Raw genomic sequence first — 18,421 nt, 5'->3', positions numbered from 1 at the left:
TCCTGTCTATCCTCCCCAAACGCCTTTTGGGTCACGAGCAGAAATTATAAATACTGATTCTGTATGGATTTACAGCATTTGATAATGCAGCTTAGGTAAGGAAGATTACAGGTTTCATATTTAAGAGGCCTTATATTGTCAAAGTTCAACAGGCTTTCCATCTGTGGATTTCTGTATTCTGAAGTTCAAACATCCTTTGTTTCTTTCCTTCCAGGTCAGTCACCATAGACCGGGACACTCAGCATGTGGTCCCAGCGTTAGAAGAAGCCACGCTGTGGGGGCAGTCTATCACACTGTCAGAGACTGGGGCTTGACTTGGTACCAACTGCTGTGCAGTTGGAACAGGAATATCATGAGCTGTTAAATAATGACTGACACATTGGTTGAAACGAAGTTTCCAGTAAGGAAGTGACAGTGCAATGCAGATAATTATGGCAATAAAATAGGAAGAGCTTTAGTTCCCAGCCTGACCCTGCCTCTGTTGGAGTCAATTCAACAAGGCATTCTCAGAACAAAGAAAAGACGTGATTTGGTACCATTTCCCATCAGCAGGTGCCTGGACAAATCATCAATGTGAAGACGGGCCAAGTGCAGTCCTGTGTATCTTGATTGAATTACTTAATATTAAATAAAAGATCTGGGTGGTGTATTTTAAAATCTGACTCATCCAGCTCTTCTTCAAATAGCTCCCCTGGCCCCCACCCCTAAATGGATTTTTTAAAAGTAATTTCCTGGGGTGGGAGAACCCTAATGAACTGAAGGAAATGTTTGCTTTTAAATTGTTCTATCTGATGTTTTTGTAATTATACTATTAAATGATTCTGGAGTCACTCTGTTAATGACAAGATTTGTTTTTGCTTTATTTTTCTAGGGAGCAGATTTTATGATATAGTTCAATTGCACGATTTAAGGAGCAGTTAGTCTACATATAGAGGAATACAAGGACTATGAGAGAAACTGTAGGAAGCTCAAGAATCTTAGCAATTCGCCAACCTGTTAAAGATGTTTGCAGGCTGGGAGAAGTCACAGGTTTCAAGTGTTTATTTCAACTCAAAGACACATTTTTAAAGTCTAAAAGTGTTGCTGTGATTTTTTAGATCCAATCTTTAAAAATTTTTTCAAGCATCTAAATTAGTGGTCAGGAAAAGCCTTTTCTGAGAAGACTCTGATAGTAAATAGCTCAGGCTTTATGAGCGCCAGTTGTTCAGTGCCCTTACAACTCAGCTCTGCGTGAAAGCAGTCAGTCACAGACAAAATGAGTGAGTAGAGTGTATGCCAATAAAACTTTATTTACAAAAACAACCAGTAGACTGGATTTGATCTAGGGGCCACTGTAATTTGTCCATCTCTGTTTTAAATGAAGTTGGAGAGGAATAGCTTCCACCCAGAACAGAACCTCTCTGTGTGGGAAAGAAACAAACTAAGAACAGGCCCATACTGCATTCTTCTACTAATGGACAATACTTTTAAAAGTATGAAACAAGATGAGCTCAGCCAGTTAATCTTTTTATTTTGATTTTTGTTTAAAAAAAAAAGGAAAGAAAAGAAAAAGGCTTTGAGAAAAATGTGTTAAATATCAGTAAAGGGCAGGAAAACATGTAGCTAGCTTTACAATATCAATCTAAACATATACACAAAGGCAAACATTAAGTAAAATGCTAGGGAGAGGGAACACATTGGGGGCCTAACTCCAGTTTTCTTTATTGCACATAAAGGTTGCTGATAATTCCAAGTCTTCACGTTTTCACAGTTAGACATATTTTAATATTATTTTATATAACATGTTTATATAACACACTATGTTAATTTTATAAAACCACCAGTTTGCTACTATTGAATGGAAGTAAAAGACAAAAATTTCCCCAATTACAGTATGGAGGCTGTCTATAAAAAATTCCCCTGAAGGTCACAACAGCCCCTATTAAATTCATCCTAGTCTATTTTAAAAACTGCTTTTCAGCTACTAAATGAATCTTGATGGCCTCCCCATTTAATCATTTTAATGGACATAGTAAAACTTCCTAAGTAAGAAATATCAGATGTATTTTATGTAAAAAACAAACCTAAGTGACCCTACTATGAAGTCATACTTTTGAATGAGTGATTTCAGTGACAGATTCCAAACCCATAGACTTAACACCCATATGACTGAAAAACCACCCCATTGCTTCTCCAAAGCTCACAGCTGGAAAACCATAACTAAAGTCGACCCCCAAATGTCCATGCAGTTAAGACACTCACCCACTGACACTGGGATCTTAACTTGTTTGAAGTGCTTTAGACAGCAGATATAGAGTTTTTCATGATGTTTCCAAGTCCTTTTCCATCTGAGTTCCTCCAACACATACAGGCCCACCCAGATAATTTTCCACTGGCCAAAAGTCGAGCTGACCATGACACTTGGTAGTTCTGTGAAGTTTTTTGAAAAGGTGGCTGTCAGGGTAAGAAAGTGACCTCTCCTAAGTGCTCTTGTGTCTGTTGCAGACCTTTTCAAAGGGCAGCAGAACAGGCAGCCCTCCTTGTCGTTTTCTCCAAGGCTCATGTAGCAGAAAACTGGCTGCCTGTGTGTGCCATGTGGGCCGTAGTTAGAGTATACCCTGCTTATAAAAATAAAACATCAAAAACTTTGGTTTTACTCTTTACAACTTCTGCTAGCCACTGGCTGACAAATGGGTTTGTTAATTTACAGAAACTTGCTTATGAAACTCAGAACTGGAAGAAAAATGGTTTATTTCTAGGTTTTGTTTTGAAAGGATTGTCAAAGAGCCTACTTGCTTTTCCTCATTAGACACTAGCATTGGTTTCCAGAATACTTCTCTGTACGTTGTTCTTATTAGGTTTTAGAAAGAGGGGAGGTCTTTTCAGGTATCCACATGGTGAAAACAGCATTCAGGTGGGTTGTTTCTAAACTGTAAGTCTTGGTCACGGAATGCCCTCAATTTACTGTACCTGTATCAGAATGCAGCAATTGACACTGGTGATTCAGACTGTCAGTTAAAAACACAGAAGGGATCAGAATTCAATGACAATATTTGACAGACTAGCTCCTTCACTAACTCATCTACAGAAGCAACATCAAAAAGCAAGCATGAAGCCTGTCAAGTGCCCCATTTCTGAAGCGGAAAAAGAAGTCATATAGTTACTGAATCAGCAAGCTGACTTTCCTGATGCCCTCAGTCCAGGTTCCATTTTATAGCAGATGGGAAAATCAGCTTTCTGATCCACCTCTTAGAGCTCACAATGGGTACCAAGGTAGATTTCCAAGAGGATGACTTCACCCCCAATGAGTTGCTTGTTTGCCCTGCCAGCAATTTCACCTAAGTGCATTAGCAGTGTTTCTACATTTAGAAATCATTTTGTTCACATTAGATAGCTGACATGAAAACATTAACTTCCACTGCGGACAAAGAAAGGGGGAGCTATGATGGGGCTTGGGCATGTGTGCGTGAAACAGACGTCTGTTTTTGAAACAAACATTATTTGTTTGCCCTAGACTGAAATGTTCATGGATAGCTGAGAGAACATTTTTTCAGGTTTTCTACAGAGATATTTGTTGACTGAACCATGGAGGACATTTTCAGGTCTAGAGAACACAGCCTAAAGAACTCCTTGCTGTTTACTTGATGAAACATTTGATGTCACGGTGTGATTTTTGGCTGCAGGACATCAATGGTTCTTTGTCTGGTCACTCCAACAAGTACCCTGATGGCCAGAGTCCATTTAATCACATATGCCCTTCCTATGCCTGTTTCCTAGGAAGAAATACAGCCTTCTTTAAATTCCAAATTTCCTTCTTTAGTTCAATTCTCCTTGTAGTCCTCAAAAAGCGTATGAGAAGGAATTGCAGGTGGTTTTGTCTTTCCTCTGTTGGTGCTATACAAAAGTTTGCATCTCCTTAATTAACCTGCTACTGACACCATTGCCACATGAGACAGCAGATTTATCACAACTTTCCAAGTAATATTGTTACTCTGCTCTAGCAATGAATGGGCCCATTCTTATTTCGAGGAGTCCAGCATGGATGCAGGCATGAGTACAAGCAAAATGTGAAGAAAAAGATCACTTGACTGTGAAAGGGACTATTAATATAATATCAGGTTAAACTGCAAAGATAGCATCTCAGAAACTGTTACATTTGACTAGTCAGCAGTCCATTTAAAACAAAACCCCCTTTCCCCCCCAACAAATGGGAGCAAAGATGACAATTTTTAATCCCCCCATACATACACTCTAGTCACCCATCTCTCCCTCTCATGCTCTAAGATTTTCAAAAGTGACCTTTTCAGTTGTACTTTACAAAGTATGTTCTTGACTTCTGCAAAGATTATTAGCATGAAACTCTCACAACTATGCTCTCTGTATTGCTGATCAACCTGTTTGTTCCACATGACTAACAATTTAAAATGTTCTTTCCTAGACCATTTCTTTAAGGTTCCAAATAGGGTCCACTGCAAGTTCTAGACTAGAGGCTCTCAACCCTAGCTGCACATTAGAATTCTTGAGGATCCACAACAAAACATGGCAGCCAGGCATCAACCTACTGAATCTGAATCTGAGGGTAGGGCCCTGGCTTCAGTATTTGTAAAAACTGGCCAAGTAATCTTAATGTGCAGCCAGGTATGAGAACCTGTGCTCTAGAGCTTTTGACTACTGAAATGCCACCCCCCCAACCCAGAACAAACATGTTTCTAAGATGACTTGGGATCACTCTCTCAGGGGAACTTTCTTTAGATGGCTGCTAACCATTACTTAGCAGTTTCGATCTGATTTCTGCCAGACTGGCAGCAAATACTCGGCCTTGAGTGAAGAGGTTTCGGCCTTTGTGGCACATTACTTTTTTGTCACTCAGCATAGGCAGGATACTTCTGAGAGGTGGAAGTTTTCTAATAAGTGAACTCACTTCCCAGGACCCCTGGTAAAGTCAGGATTAATCTCCACATCTTGCAAACAAAAATTAGGACCACAGGTCAGTGACTTAATGATTCACTGAATGAAAAATCTAACCAAATAACTACAAATCTAGCTAACTTTTGGGCTCAGCAGATCTCCGTTTACTTATATTTAACCAGGTTAGAATAAAATGTTTGCAGTGGAGAATACAAAGCCCATGGTAGACCATAAAATCAAAATGGACTTTAGATACAAAGGAAAGAAGGGAATAAAAATGATTCATTTATATTATGTTGAATCATATGAAACTGCCATTTCTGTTTTCTTAAATGGTTGAAAATCAGCAATTTCGTATGACTCAGCCTATAATAAATTTTTCCTGGTTTGCACAATTTATCAATTCAAAAACAAAAGTGTCAAACAATGTCTTATTTAAAAAAATATGTCAGCTAAAAAGATTAAATTATTGATTTCATTATGAGTGTCCTAGACTGAACTGGACCAATATTTTGTCTGCTGTAATAAGAAAAATGCCCACATTTTATGAAAGCTTTTTTTTTTTTTTAGAAATTGGGTTTTCAAATAGGCTATCACTGAAGCATAGGAAGACTTTCTAGCCTAGTTTCTAAGAGTTCTCTCAGTATTTCACTACTACAGGTGTGGACAGGTGAAATAGCTCATCCACAAAGAACCCAAACTTTTGACAAAAACCTAAATTTTAAACCACATTTGCACATTAAGTTGGTACAAGGTTCCCCAGATACCATGAAAATGGCCCTCTTCTACATGGCATTCAATGTCAAGACATTCAGACTCTCAAGCTGTCTACTATAGTCGACAGAACCTTCCAACCTTCCACCAGGTTGAATAATGCTTAACTTTCCATTGACTCATCTCTGATTCCTCATGTGGCCACTGAAATCTCATGCATTTATGAACACAAAATTTGGAATTCTACTCAGTCATTAGAATACTATCATGTATTTTCTTTGCAGTTAATTTTGTTTGCAGTGAGATTTCTTCCCTCTGAATACTAGCCTGTTGCCTCTTAGGCTTCTTGCTGCTTTCTCTTTCATAGATAAGACTGCATCCCACAAATTGTGGTGTTATTTCTAAAGCCACAGTAGAACCCAATCCTATTCATTATTTCCCAGGCAGTCAGCTCATATGGAATACCTTGAGAACTTACAGATTTTTGCAATGATATCACCATCAGTTTCTAAACAGTTTCTCCTGTCCTCAGATTAGTTAAAAACAACAGTATAACACTATTTTGCCTTTGGTTTCAAACATTCCAGTAACTTCTTACTTATGGAGATTTCCAGAGAAGGAATTGGAATTCATTTCTCCATGTTGAAATGTTCATGGACATATTTTCCAGTCTTCAGTCTAGAAGAAACACAGGGAGTCAAAAAGGGGCAGGAATCCTGATAGGAGGGTGCAGTCACACAACCTCATTGCTGGAGCCTCCAGTCAAATTGCTTTCTCATGTTTTCTGTCCATTTAACACCAGTTTCTCACAGTCCTTGGAGGTCTAATAGCAACTGCCATCCTTCACAGTCTTAGCCTGTTCTCCCCTTGTATGCCTATAGCCAATGAAACCTACACCGCTGTGTCTGGATACAAAGCCTCTCCTGGGAGGAACCCCTACCACCTGCCACACCTTTTTCAGATCTGCAGGTGAATGAATGAAGACAGCGTTAAAGCATGCTATTTGTTTAACTCTGAACAGCGCACTACGTGAAAAAAGTGGGAATAGGTCTGCATTTGCCTTGATTTAGAGACACTTTCACCCCACCAGCTGCATCTTGGCTGAAATTTTAAATAAGATATCTTCAGACCCCAATAAAACAGAAGTGTTAGTTCCATTCAGTCAAGGCCCCATGTCAACATGGGCTTGCAGCCATCCTCACCCCGCCAGTGGGTCCTCCCCAACCCCATCACTCAGGGCTCTGGGCAGGAAGGCGCACATTATCCTCCAGGGGGAACACCAGGCGGGTGCCCCGGCTGGAAACCTTTTGGTCTCCCATTCCTAGGTCTCGTTCCAGCACCTCCTCAGAGCTGCTTTTCATTCTCCGACCACCCTCGAGGCTCATGGAGGCTGTGTGGGAACCTGAGGAGCCGTTCGCAGTCACTGTGCTATCCCCGAAGGTCAAGGTGAGGTCACCCTCGGTCAGGATGAAATCAGAATCTTCCTCTCTCAGTGGCTCTTGGTTCTGAAAAGTGCAGCAAACAACAGCAACATCATCAACCACATCAACCACAAGTGGGAGACCAATATCTTCCCAGGCCAAAGCCAGCCCCAACTCCTTATCTGAAAATGGGGATCATAAACCTGGCCTGCCTTGAGCCCCTAGTGTGATAACTGGGAGTAAACTCTAGAGTGCTAGTCCATGTAAAACTACTGCTGAACCAGGACTTTGAAGACCAGTGAGCAGTTCTGATTTTAAATGCCTGATAGCACAGGGACAAAAAGTAACAAAAGGAAAGAAAGGGTGATTAGCCTGGATTTTCAGCCTCTCTTGTGGCTCAGTGGTGAAGAATTCTCCTGCAATGCAGGAGATGCGAGTTTGATCCCTGGGTTGGGAAAATCCCCTGGAGAAGGGAATGACAACTCACTCCAGTATTCTTAACTGGAGAATCACATGGACAGAGGAGCCTGGCAGGCTACAGTCCATGGGGTCATAAAAGAGTCTGACATGACTGAGCGACCAACACTTTCACTTTCAACCCAACAAGAAACGAATGGGTAAGGTCCTCGGGTGAACCCGCAAATTAGATTTTGGATCTTCTCTTTTCTGGGAAAGTATTCTGGGAGGTCGGGTAGGCTCCTGCTCTACACAAACCATCCTAAACCCATCTGGTTTACATTTAAATTGCTCTTTGTCTTACTAAGCAATTGAGGAAGAGGATGAGCCATAATTAGGATTTCCTTCCCATTCCCACAGAAACATCCTAATGGGAAGGAAGCCCTCAGGTAGATGAAGTGAGGGACTGAGAGGGAGGGGACATTTTCTTGAGCATCTATTGTCTGCATGTCACAAATGTCACAAAAGCTCTCATTTGATCCCTGCCCCTTCCCTGTGAAGGGCGCATGCACTCAGGTCACAGAGAAGAAAACTGGAGAGACCCCATGGGATCTGCCCAAGGTTGTCCGGCTGCTTGGAAACAGAGTTAGAATTTATGCTGCTGGTAGATGGGTTCTCCCCACAAAAAGGATGTGAAATATTACCCTGTTGGGAAACAGGACTGGCAGGCATCTCATGCTAAGCAGTGGTGGTAACAGAACAGACAAAGCTGAGTAAAGCAGGCTAAATTAGCCAAGTGGCAGCCACTTGAAACTATAAGACTACAGGGAGAGCATCGGGAAGCTGCGTGGGGTCAGACACAACCTTTCACCCTCTGGATGGTTTTACAAGCAAAGTGAGGGGTGGTGCACTCCCTGCACTGCTGCCAACCTCCCACCCCCCCTGCAAGGCCATCAAATACTGGGAACATCTTCCTTAAATGGCAAACACATGGTTCCAAGCTGCTCCAGGTAAATGGTTCTTTCTTTCCTATTTCCAACCTACCTTCAAAGCACATCAGAAATCCTTTGGCCTCTACCTGAGAGGGTCTCCTTGGTGCAGGATGCCGAATCTGCCTCCCTGACAGCCACGTGGTCCCCACTCAGCCAGAGGTTCAGTCACACTCCTGTGTTCAGGCCTGGGATCCTCATCTATGTGAATAACCACCAAACAGTACTGACCTCCCTCCTCTTCCTGGCACCCTTCCTTCAGCTGCTGACCTCATAGGAAAGTGAGAAGTGTTAGTCGCTCAGTTGTGTTTGACTCTCTGTGACTTGATAGATTCCCTGGTGGCTAAGAGGTAAAGAATTCGCCTGCAACACAGGAGACCTAGGTTCAATCCCTGAGTTGGGAAGATGCCCTGGAGACGGGAATGGCTACCTACTCCAGTATTCTTGCCTGTAAAATTTCATGGACAGAGGAGTCTAGTGGGCTACAGTCCAAAGGGACACAAAGAGTTGGACACAACTGAGCATGCCACTCTGTGACTCAATGGACTATAGTCCACCAGGTTCCTCTGTCCATGGGATTCTCCAGACAAGAATACTGGAGTTGGTTGCCATTCCCTTCTCCAGGGGATCTTCCCAACACAGGAACTGAACCCATGTCTCCTGCATTGCACACAGATTCTGTACCATCTGAGCCACCAGGACCTCATAGGAGATGTCTGTTAAATGCACTGACCCAGGGAAGACCCTTGGGTTCTGCCTGCCTCACCTCTCCTATCCTGGCCCATCTCTGGGCATGTACTGGTGACAAGCACATGCTTGTTTTCTGCATTGTTTCTTAGTGATGGGTTCTCCACTCTCCACAGCATCACTCCACTTAACCAGGGCTTTTAACAGGCAAGCACACGAGGCCTCTTGCCTTCTGCCTCCAATCCTCACTGGAATGAGGCAGGGTACCAATGTACAGTTCAATAAAAATCCTCTAGTCAGGCAAAGTATAATTCTAAAACTCACTCTAATCTGCCCCATTCCCCATCTCCATTAGTTCACAAAGTCCTGAACCCCCATCTGTTCTGTGATGGTTTCCTTAACAACAGATGGCATCATGTTCCCTGCTTTAGCACGCTCCATTTCTCCCATTCATACACGTGCTAAGTAATGTTTTTGTTTATCTCTGTCAAAATCTCTCTCCCAGGGCTCCTTAGCTCCCAGTGTTCAGGAGGAGACTCTCCTGGCACATATTTTGCTGTTTTGAGGTTTGGAGTCACGTGGAGACAGAGAGGAATACAGACAGAACAATTGCGTGTGTGCGGAATTCCCCAAATGGAGCCAAGCCACCCCATCAGCAGCACAGAGCTCCTCAATGGGAGCCCTGGGACGGCCCACTCTGACCCCTCACAGTGGGAAGCAGAGCCAAAGTTCACCGACAGGAGGAAACAAGACTGGATGGTGACCCATTCCACAATGAAACCCCCAAGCCCAGAAAAATAGTACCATGGTAACGGTCACTCAGAAACAGGGATGCAGTAAAACCCAGTGGAGAAGGATTTCCAGATTGATGCTTAAGGAATGTTCTATGCAGATGATAAAGCCATCCCACCCCTCTAATTCCAGATGACAGGATCAACAAATTTTTGTTCAGCTGAGGTCTGGGTAATTACATAACTAGCTTTCCAGTGAGGGCTGCTTTGGAAATGTGACAAAATAACCCTGCAGACACCTGCAAGCAAGAGGGTTGTGGTAATTTGTGCATTTAAATAGCCACAGGTGGCGCTAGTGGTAAAGAACCTACTTGCCAACACAGGAGATGAAAGAGACATGGATTCGATCCCTGGGTCAGGAAGATCCCCTGGAGGAGAGTATGGCAACCCACTCCAGTATTCTTGCCTGGACAGTCCATGGTATTCTGGTGGGATTCTGGTGAGCCTGGTGGGCTACAGTCCATGGGGTCACAAATAGTCAGACACAACTGAAGCAACTTACCACACATGCACATTTTCATTAAGTGGAAGAACACTGTTTTCTAGGCAGTTCTCAAACCTAAATTTTGTTTAGAGTGAGTACAAATAAGGAATAATGAAAACCATCCATATCTCCCAAAGAACCTCAGTGAAGTATAAAATGTCCTACAGGTGATGGGGGAGGGCTACCCAACAGTGTGTCAAACAGTCAAAAGAATGGCTCATCTGAGGCCCTCAGCCAGTACTCCACTCCACTCTGTCACCTCTGACTTCCTCAGTTAAAATTCCAAAGACTTTCTGCTGTCACTTTCTCAGCAGCAGGCCTCTCCATGTCTGGAGCTGAGACCCCAGTCAGGACCCCAGCCCCAGGCAGTAGAGGCAGTATGGAGGGTGGTTCTAACCTGCAGAACAAGTCACCCCATCTTGGGTTGGCTGCGGGGAGTCCACAGCCGAAACATGACCCCAGGAAGCAAACATTGGGCAGAATCTTGAAGTGGTGAGGGGAGCACTTTCAATTTAAGTGCCTGGAAGTATATGGAGTTTACTCTGAGGTGTGAGGCAATAGCTGGTAAATTTGCAATTAGATAAGATGTATATAAAGTTTTAAATAGTGGGTGAGTTATTTTACTATTACAGAGACACGAAAAGTGACCCTTGTAAAAATGAAGAAAGAATGAAGGCTTTAGAAACTGCTTAAAAGACACTAGAGTTGGAATGCCAAGACACAAGGAAGCCCAGTGAAACAAAATCAGCGTGATCAGTCAGAGCTTCTTCAGCAGAAGAGATCAGGACACCAAGTCACTTCCCTTTGTTTCTGATGACAGAACACATCCAAATGACCCATGCTGTCACTTTACACAGAGGTCCAAACTAAGCAAAGTATTCCACACTCAAATAAAAGATGTATCGTGCTTGGGGCTGGTGCACTGGGACGACCCAGAGGGATGGTATGGGGAGGGAGGAGGGAGGAGGGTTCAGGATGGGGAACACATGTATACCTGTGGCGGATTCATTTTGATATTTGGCAAAACTAATACAATTATGTAAAGTTTAAAATAAAATAAAATTAGAAAAAAAAAATAAAAAATAAATAAATAAATAAAAAGCAGATGGGAAATCATAAAACTAACTTTTTAATCTATTGGTCTGTATCCTTCCAACATAAAAGATAATTAGCATTATTATCTAGGCTCATATTCCATTAAAAACTCACCACAAGCATTAAAAATCACTTTACAAAACCAAAGGGAAATGGTGCTCTCAGCATCCGACCCATTTTTTTGTGTGTGTAATTTAAAAACAGTTTATCAGAGATGGCACAGGAATTTCATTTTTATATGAGGAGGGGCTGGGGAAGCTGGAAGGCTCAACTGTCTTTAGGTGAAGGAGACATTGATGCTGTTCTCTGCCATGTTTGGTGGCAACTGAAAGCAAAGGCCATGGCAGAACTGCAGTATTACCATGGCAACTCGGCCATGCTGTACTTACCTCATATACCTGGGGACTGGTTAGACATTGAGCGAGCAAGCCACACCAGGCTGGGAGGGTGGTGGTTAATGGGGGTCCACTGTGCGTGAGGATGGGCTTCAAATAACTTTAAAGAAGAGAATTAAGGAAAACTGCCTGCAAAGAAAACACACACCCAACAAAATGTGTTCAGAAATCCCAAGGAGTAAATCATCTGGCATTCTATTCCTCTTTCCCCCATTTTACCAGTACAATACAGAAAGTATGGTACTTGTAGTCTGCAAATATCTGAATCCAAGAATAAACTATAGCCCATCATCCTTAAGTGTTAACCGTTAACTTTCAGGTTGCCAGTTCCCCATTTTCAGTTAAAAATACTTGATTAAAATACCTTTCTCTCTTCTTTGTTATGGTGAATGAGAATTTTGGTTTTGATCAGCCTTCCAGCTTTTGACACACAACGAGCTCATGTTTTGGAAACAGGAAATCGTGTAGCTGGAATGGAGATATTACAGCACCTGGGTCCCCTTTGCTCAGAAGTCACACAGTGGAAATGTTTGAGGTGGACAGGAACTTAGAGGACAAGGCAAAATGGCTTCACAAAGGTCACTCAGACCTCAATCTCCCACCTTCCCATACTGGACTATTCTTCCCTCTACCTGCTGCCTCTCTCCCAGACTCTCTCAACAGTTTCTCCACCTTGATATTACTGGCATCATGGGCCAGATTACCTTTGCTGTGGGGACTGTCCTGCATTGTAGGATGACTAGCAGCATCTCTGGCCTCTACTTACTACATGCCAGGAGCACCCCCAACCCCTCCCTTAGGTGTGACTAGAAAAACGTCTCCTGACATTGCCCAATGTCCCCTGTGGGGAAAACCTGTCCTCGATTGAGCCCCCTGCTCTAACACAAAGGTCAACTGTTCTGTGGAAATTGGCTCAGGGTTTACGAATCTATGGATATGTGTGCTGCCAAATGCATAGTCCTGTGTTGGAAGCACCACGAAGCATGTATCACTTTATGATGGAGGTGGGACCATTTCTGATATCCCCAGTGTAAGCAATGGGAAAAGGTGGAGACCAACAGGATCACCTCAGATACAGGAATGGCCAAGAGACTTTAAAGGCAGATGGGGAGTCACAGCTGTACTCAAGAATATGACTGCTCCAAAGCACTTCCTGTCTTCATTCAGAGCACCAGGAGAGAGAAAATGTTGCTCTATATCCTGCTTATTTAACTTATATGCAGAGTACATCATGAGAAATGCTGGGCTGGAGGAAGCATAAGCTGGAATCAAGACTGCCAGGATAAATATCAATAACCTCAGATACGCAGATGACACCACCCTTATGGCAGAAAGTGAAGGAGAACTAAAGAGTCTCTTGATGAAAGTGAAAGAGGAGAGTGAAAAAGTCGGCTTAAAGCTCAACATTCAGAAAACTAAGATCATGGCATCTGGTCCCATCACTTCATGGGAAATAGATGGGGAAACAGTGGCTGACTTTATTTTTCTGGGCTCCAAAATCACTGCAGATGGTGATTGCAGCCATGAAATTAAAACACACTTACTCCTTGGAAGGAAAGTTATGACAAACCTAGACAGCATATTCAAAAGCAGAGATATTACTTTGCCAACAAAGGTCTGTGTAGTCAAGGCTATGGTTTTTCCAGTGGTCATGTATGGGTGTGAGAGTTGGACTGTGAAGAAAGCTGAGCACCAAAGAATTGATGCTTCTGAACTGTGGTATTGGAGAAGACTCTTGAGAGTCCCTTGGACTGCAAGGAGATCCAGCCAGTCCATCCTAAAAATCAGTCCTGGGTGTTCATTGGAAGGACTGATGCTGAAGCTGAAACTCCAATACTTTGGCCACCTGATGCAAAGAGCTGACTCATTGGAAAAGACACTGATGCTGGGAAAGATTGAGGGTAGGAGGAGAAGGGGACAACAGATGATGAGATGGTTGGATGGCATCACCGACTCGATAGACATGGGTTTGGGTAGACTCCGGGAGTTGGTGATGGACAGGGAGGCCTGGCGTGCTGCGGTTCATGGGGTCGCAAGGAGTCAGTCACGACTGAGTGGCTGAACTGAACTGAACCGGAGGAGACGGAAGGGCGACCCTGGGGTAAACTTCCGGCTGGCAATTACTCACCAAAGGAAGATGTGTGGGCTCTGCTGGGACTTGTTATAAACAGAATAAGCTCCTCTGCCTGCTCTCCTCATTCCTAGAAAGAGCCCCTTTAGCCCTATCAGTTTTTTTGTGTCTTCACTTCAGAAGCTGTCATTGGCTGGATTCGCAGAATGACTAATACAAGAGTCCCAGAGAAGCTGGAGGCTGCCTTGCACTTCCCTGTCTTGGGCAGTTCAAAGACAAGCTGCCTCTTCCCAAACATAAAAGGCCCTCTAACAAGTTTTTTTAAAAGGGGAAAAATATCTACAGATTTTAAATATTCAAGTTGTTGGAAGGGCAAAAATGAAATATCAAACCTCTCTCCACCCAATCTTTCTGGCAATTTACCATTACAACTTTACAGAATACATTTTTGCCTATCTCCTGATTTATGCACTGTAGTCAGAAGCTTTTAAGAAGGATGGTAAATTTAATTCATTTACATTTCTGCCTCTTTTCAATTTTCCCCTAATTTTTATTATAATTTTATACTTTAGATATTTAACATTTGTGTTCTGTAACTAATAAGCAAATCTCTGCTTTGTCTATGGATTGAGCCTAATGTTAATGACCAATAAGTAGCACTTATAATAATGCAATTTATGAATATTATTCACTATACACAAGCAGAGTGGTTGGGACACTATTAAAGTAAATGTAATACAACATCATTTAAACTCTGTCAGTAGAGAAAATTTGAGTGTCCTGCAAAAAAAATATTTTAAAATTTCTTTTTGATTTTATTTCTTCTGGGTTATAACAAATCACTGCTTCTTCAATGGTGTCCCCTTAGCTGTATTTTGTTTTGTTTAATCCTTGTATTACTTTTCCCCCTTCTCCCAGAGGCTTCATGGTGCTAAACTTTCTGAATTCTTACATGTTTAAAAGCCACCATTCTTTTTTGTTTATTTTTGATTAATAGTTTGGGTGTAGAATTCTAAGCTCAGAAAAAAATTTTTCATCCTAGAACTTTCATTTTGTTGATGGTTTCCCTTCTTGTGCTTGTGATATTTTTTAGTTTTATGTAGTCCACATTTATTTTTGTTTTTGCTGCCTGTGCTTTTGATGTCAAAGACAAAAAAAAAATCAGTGCCAAGATCAATGTCAAGGAGCTCTTCCCCTTTGTTTTCATCTAGGAATTTTATGTATTAAGTCATTACATTTAAGTCTTTTAATCATTTTAAGTTGATTTTTGTGAGTTGTATAAGATGAAGTCCAGGTTCATTCTTTCACATGTGGATATTCAGTTTTCCCAACACCATTTATTGAAGAGACTGCCCTATTCCCATTGTGTATCCCTGCCTGTTGTTCTTGCAAGGATTTATTTTTGGGCTTCTTATTCTGTTCCCTTGATCTGTGTGTCTATTTTTATGTCATTGCCATACTTTTTTGATTACTATACCTTTGTAATGTAATTTGAGATCAGGAAGTGTGATGCCTCCAGCTTTGTTCTTTTCCCTCAAAATTGCTTTAGCTATTCAGTGTCTTCTGTGGTTCCATACAAATTCTAGGATGGTTTTCCTATGAAAAATGCCATCAGAATTTTGACAGAGACTGTACTGAACCTGAGGTTGCTTTGGGTAGTACAGACATTTTTAACAATATTAATTCTTCCAATTCATGAACACAGGCATCTTTCCATTTATTTGTGTCTTCTTCAATTTCTTTTATCAATGTTCTTTAATTTTCAGTATATAGATCTTTACCTCCTTGGTTAAATTGATTGCTAAGCATTTTATTGTTTTTGATGCTACTGTAATGGAATTGTTTTCTTAATTTCTTTTTTGGAAGTTCATTATTAGTATATAGAAATGCAATTGATCTTTGTATGCTGATAATATCTCCTGCAACTTTAATGATTTACTTTAAAAACTCTGAACAGTTTCTTGATACAATCTTTAGGGTTTTCTATATATGAGATCATGTCATCTGCAGAGATAATTTTACTTCTTCCTTTGATTTGTATACATTTTATTTCTTTTTCTTGCTTAACTGCTCTGGTTAGAATTACCAGTACTGTGTTGAATAGATGTGGCAAGAGTACATACCCTTGCCTTGTTGCAGATCTGAGAGGAAAAGCTTTCAGCTTTTCACCACTAAGTATGATGTTAGCTGTGGATTTGCCCTTGCTGCTGTTGTTTAGTCGCTAAGTTGTGTCCAACTCTTTATGACCCCATAGATTGTAGCCTGCCAGGCTCCTCTGTCCATGGGATTTTTCCAGGCAAGAATACTGGAGTGGGTTGCCCTTTCCTTCTCCTGGGGATCTTCCCCACCCAGGGATCCAACCCACATCTCCTGCACTGGCAGGCAAGTTCTTTACCACTGAGCCACAGGGAAGTCCCAATGGCATGAGAGGAACTGGTAATTTTGTGTTTTGTGACCTGTCTGGTAATAGATGAATGTACCTATTTGTAATAACTCACTGAGCACTTATGATTTGTGTACTTTACTGTATATATTCTTTATGTCAATACAAAATTTTAAACATTTTCAAAATCTGCAAAGACCATATATAAGCTACCTACCCCTTTGATCACTATGTCAATTTAAGAAATCGGGACAAGATAATCTACTAGAATAGAATCTGCTCTGCATGTAGTCCAATGAAGGCAGGATCAGACTTGGCCAGATTTGGTCCAGCCAATAGGAATAATCCTTCCCACATGAATTAACTGGCCAACCTCCACTTTCATTCTTGACCACAGTATGGTTCAAGTGTAATTTTAACTAATTTACCTACATAGGCATATTTCCCTTGAACACAAAGCTCTGAAAAGCCACGTGAGTCTACCAGGCTATGGGCTGGCTACCCTAATGATGTGCATGTTCCTCTTGGCTAGGGAGATGCTTGTTATGACTACCCATGATTGAGTGAATGACCATTGCATGTGTCCCAAGAGAGGACTGGGTGCATCTGTAGCAAGCACACATCTTTCCTTACTCATCAGAAGTCACACTGACAACCCAACAAGAGAATTTCATCATCAGTGTTTCACAAATACAGGGAAGCCCCTTAAAAAGGATACTTGTGGTCAAAGCTGTACCACAGCCTGAATAGCCATGCACTCTCCTGCTTTGTTCGGTTTCCTCTGGCAGAATCTGAACCATCCTAGGAACAAACAAGAAGACAGATATTTAGTTGCAGAAAGGGGGTTGATATAAGGGAGGAAAGCTTCCCTTTTAACCACAGTCTTTAGAGATTTGAGCTCAGAGTCAAACCTCCTGTATCACCAAAATTTCAAAGATATATCGGGAGGTAATACTTTAACACATTATTGATCAGAGATGTATTAACATTATAGACATAAGTTTCTGCAAAACCCCCCCAGTCAATAATGTGTTAAAAGAAACTGAATAAATCCAAAGGTAGACCAATCACTCCCCAAAGAAAAAGGCTTGGTTATGTCTGGGGGTTAGATCAACTCAATGAAGCACACAATTTCTGAGTAATTTTCCTCAGAGTGCCTTTTGGCAGATTAATTACCCTAAAGTAGTCTAGATCCTAACAAGTCAAAATTAATTTTTAGAGAATACTAAAGAAAGCATCTGTAAAAACCAACTTTCCAGGCTCCTCACCCTGCCAAGCTGGCCTAGAGAAATCACACAGTTGAGTTTCCTAACAAACCAATCAAGGGTTCTTGGTGGTCCTTACCCAGCCAGGCAACTGCCTTGTGTTCCAAGCAGTCAGTAACTTGCCCTACCAGCTTTAGGAAGGCAAAGGTGATGGGCAGGGCAAAGAGAGCCAGAACCAGCATCTCTGTTATTTTCTCTGCCCTCAAGTAGTACCTTCCTTTACTATTGTTCCCATGCCTTTCCAACTCAAACATCCCCATCATTTCATTTTCAAAAGAACTGGCAAAAATCAAACATTTATTTAAGGTTTAGGAAATCTGTTCTGTGCAAGTATTATAAGCAGCACACTTAATATTAAAAAGTGGACTGATGGCAGAAATCTGAGGGCACTCCTGGGGTTCCATGTTGCTGGATGATAAGCTCTAGAAAGTACAGGCTACTTGTGAAACGTAGCATCTTTATCATCTTCCTCTGGACTGTTCTAGGGGGAGGCAGCTCTACAAGTGAGGGGCAACAGACAACAATCAAATAAAAGTTGAGTCACAATTTAAAGTATGTATCAACAGTTCTAAATCTCAGTGGGTGTAAATTCTACCTGTAGTAACAGATGCCAAGGATGAGTCAAAAATTTCTGAGAAGGTAAGATATACACAAGTAGAGGCAGAGAAGTTAGCAAGCACTATTTACATTCCTAAAGTTTCCAACGGCCAAGATGACTTTTAAAACAGAGTACCCCATGGTATTTGAGGAATGTTTAATAACCTGTATCTGGAGAAGGACATGGCAACTCACTCCAATATTCTTGGCTAGAGAATCCCATGGACAGAGGAGCCTGGTGGGCTA

At 41.7% G+C, this 18,421-nt stretch overlaps 2 protein-coding genes across 7 annotated transcripts in view; one reads left to right on the top strand and one right to left on the bottom strand.

The window, feature by feature from the left end:
- The window catches only part of CHST7 (carbohydrate sulfotransferase 7), a 78,667-nt gene that overhangs the window by 26,039 nt on the left and 34,207 nt on the right, over positions 1-18,421 (top strand). For 3 of the 4 annotated variants that reach the window (XR_003509850.1, XR_003509851.1, XM_027535151.1), the window contains one exon: positions 215-839. The exons of the other annotated variant lie outside the window; for it this stretch is intronic. The gene's annotated coding sequence lies outside the window, so the exon portion shown is untranslated. Of the gene's footprint in view, positions 1-214; positions 840-18,421 lie in introns of those variants that run through there. 4 annotated transcript variants of the gene reach the window in all.
- The window catches only part of SLC9A7 (solute carrier family 9 member A7), a 182,392-nt gene continuing 165,235 nt past the window's right edge, over positions 1,265-18,421 (bottom strand). For all 3 annotated transcript variants that reach the window (XM_027535150.1, XM_027535148.1, XM_027535149.1), the window contains 3 exons: positions 17,032-17,114; positions 11,854-11,959; positions 1,265-7,106 (listed from right to left, as the gene is read on the bottom strand). In XM_027535150.1, the coding sequence (XP_027390951.1) occupies positions 6,831-7,106; positions 11,854-11,959; positions 17,032-17,114 (465 nt within the window). In that variant the 3' untranslated portion in view covers positions 1,265-6,830. The remainder of the gene's footprint in view (positions 7,107-11,853; positions 11,960-17,031; positions 17,115-18,421) is intronic.

The sequence above is a fragment of the Bos indicus x Bos taurus genome, chromosome X, assembly GCF_003369695.1.
Source record: "Bos indicus x Bos taurus breed Angus x Brahman F1 hybrid chromosome X, Bos_hybrid_MaternalHap_v2.0, whole genome shotgun sequence".
In the NCBI taxonomy this organism is placed as follows: Eukaryota; Metazoa; Chordata; class Mammalia; order Artiodactyla; family Bovidae; genus Bos; species Bos indicus x Bos taurus.
This window is presented reverse-complemented; position numbering and strand designations above follow the sequence as displayed.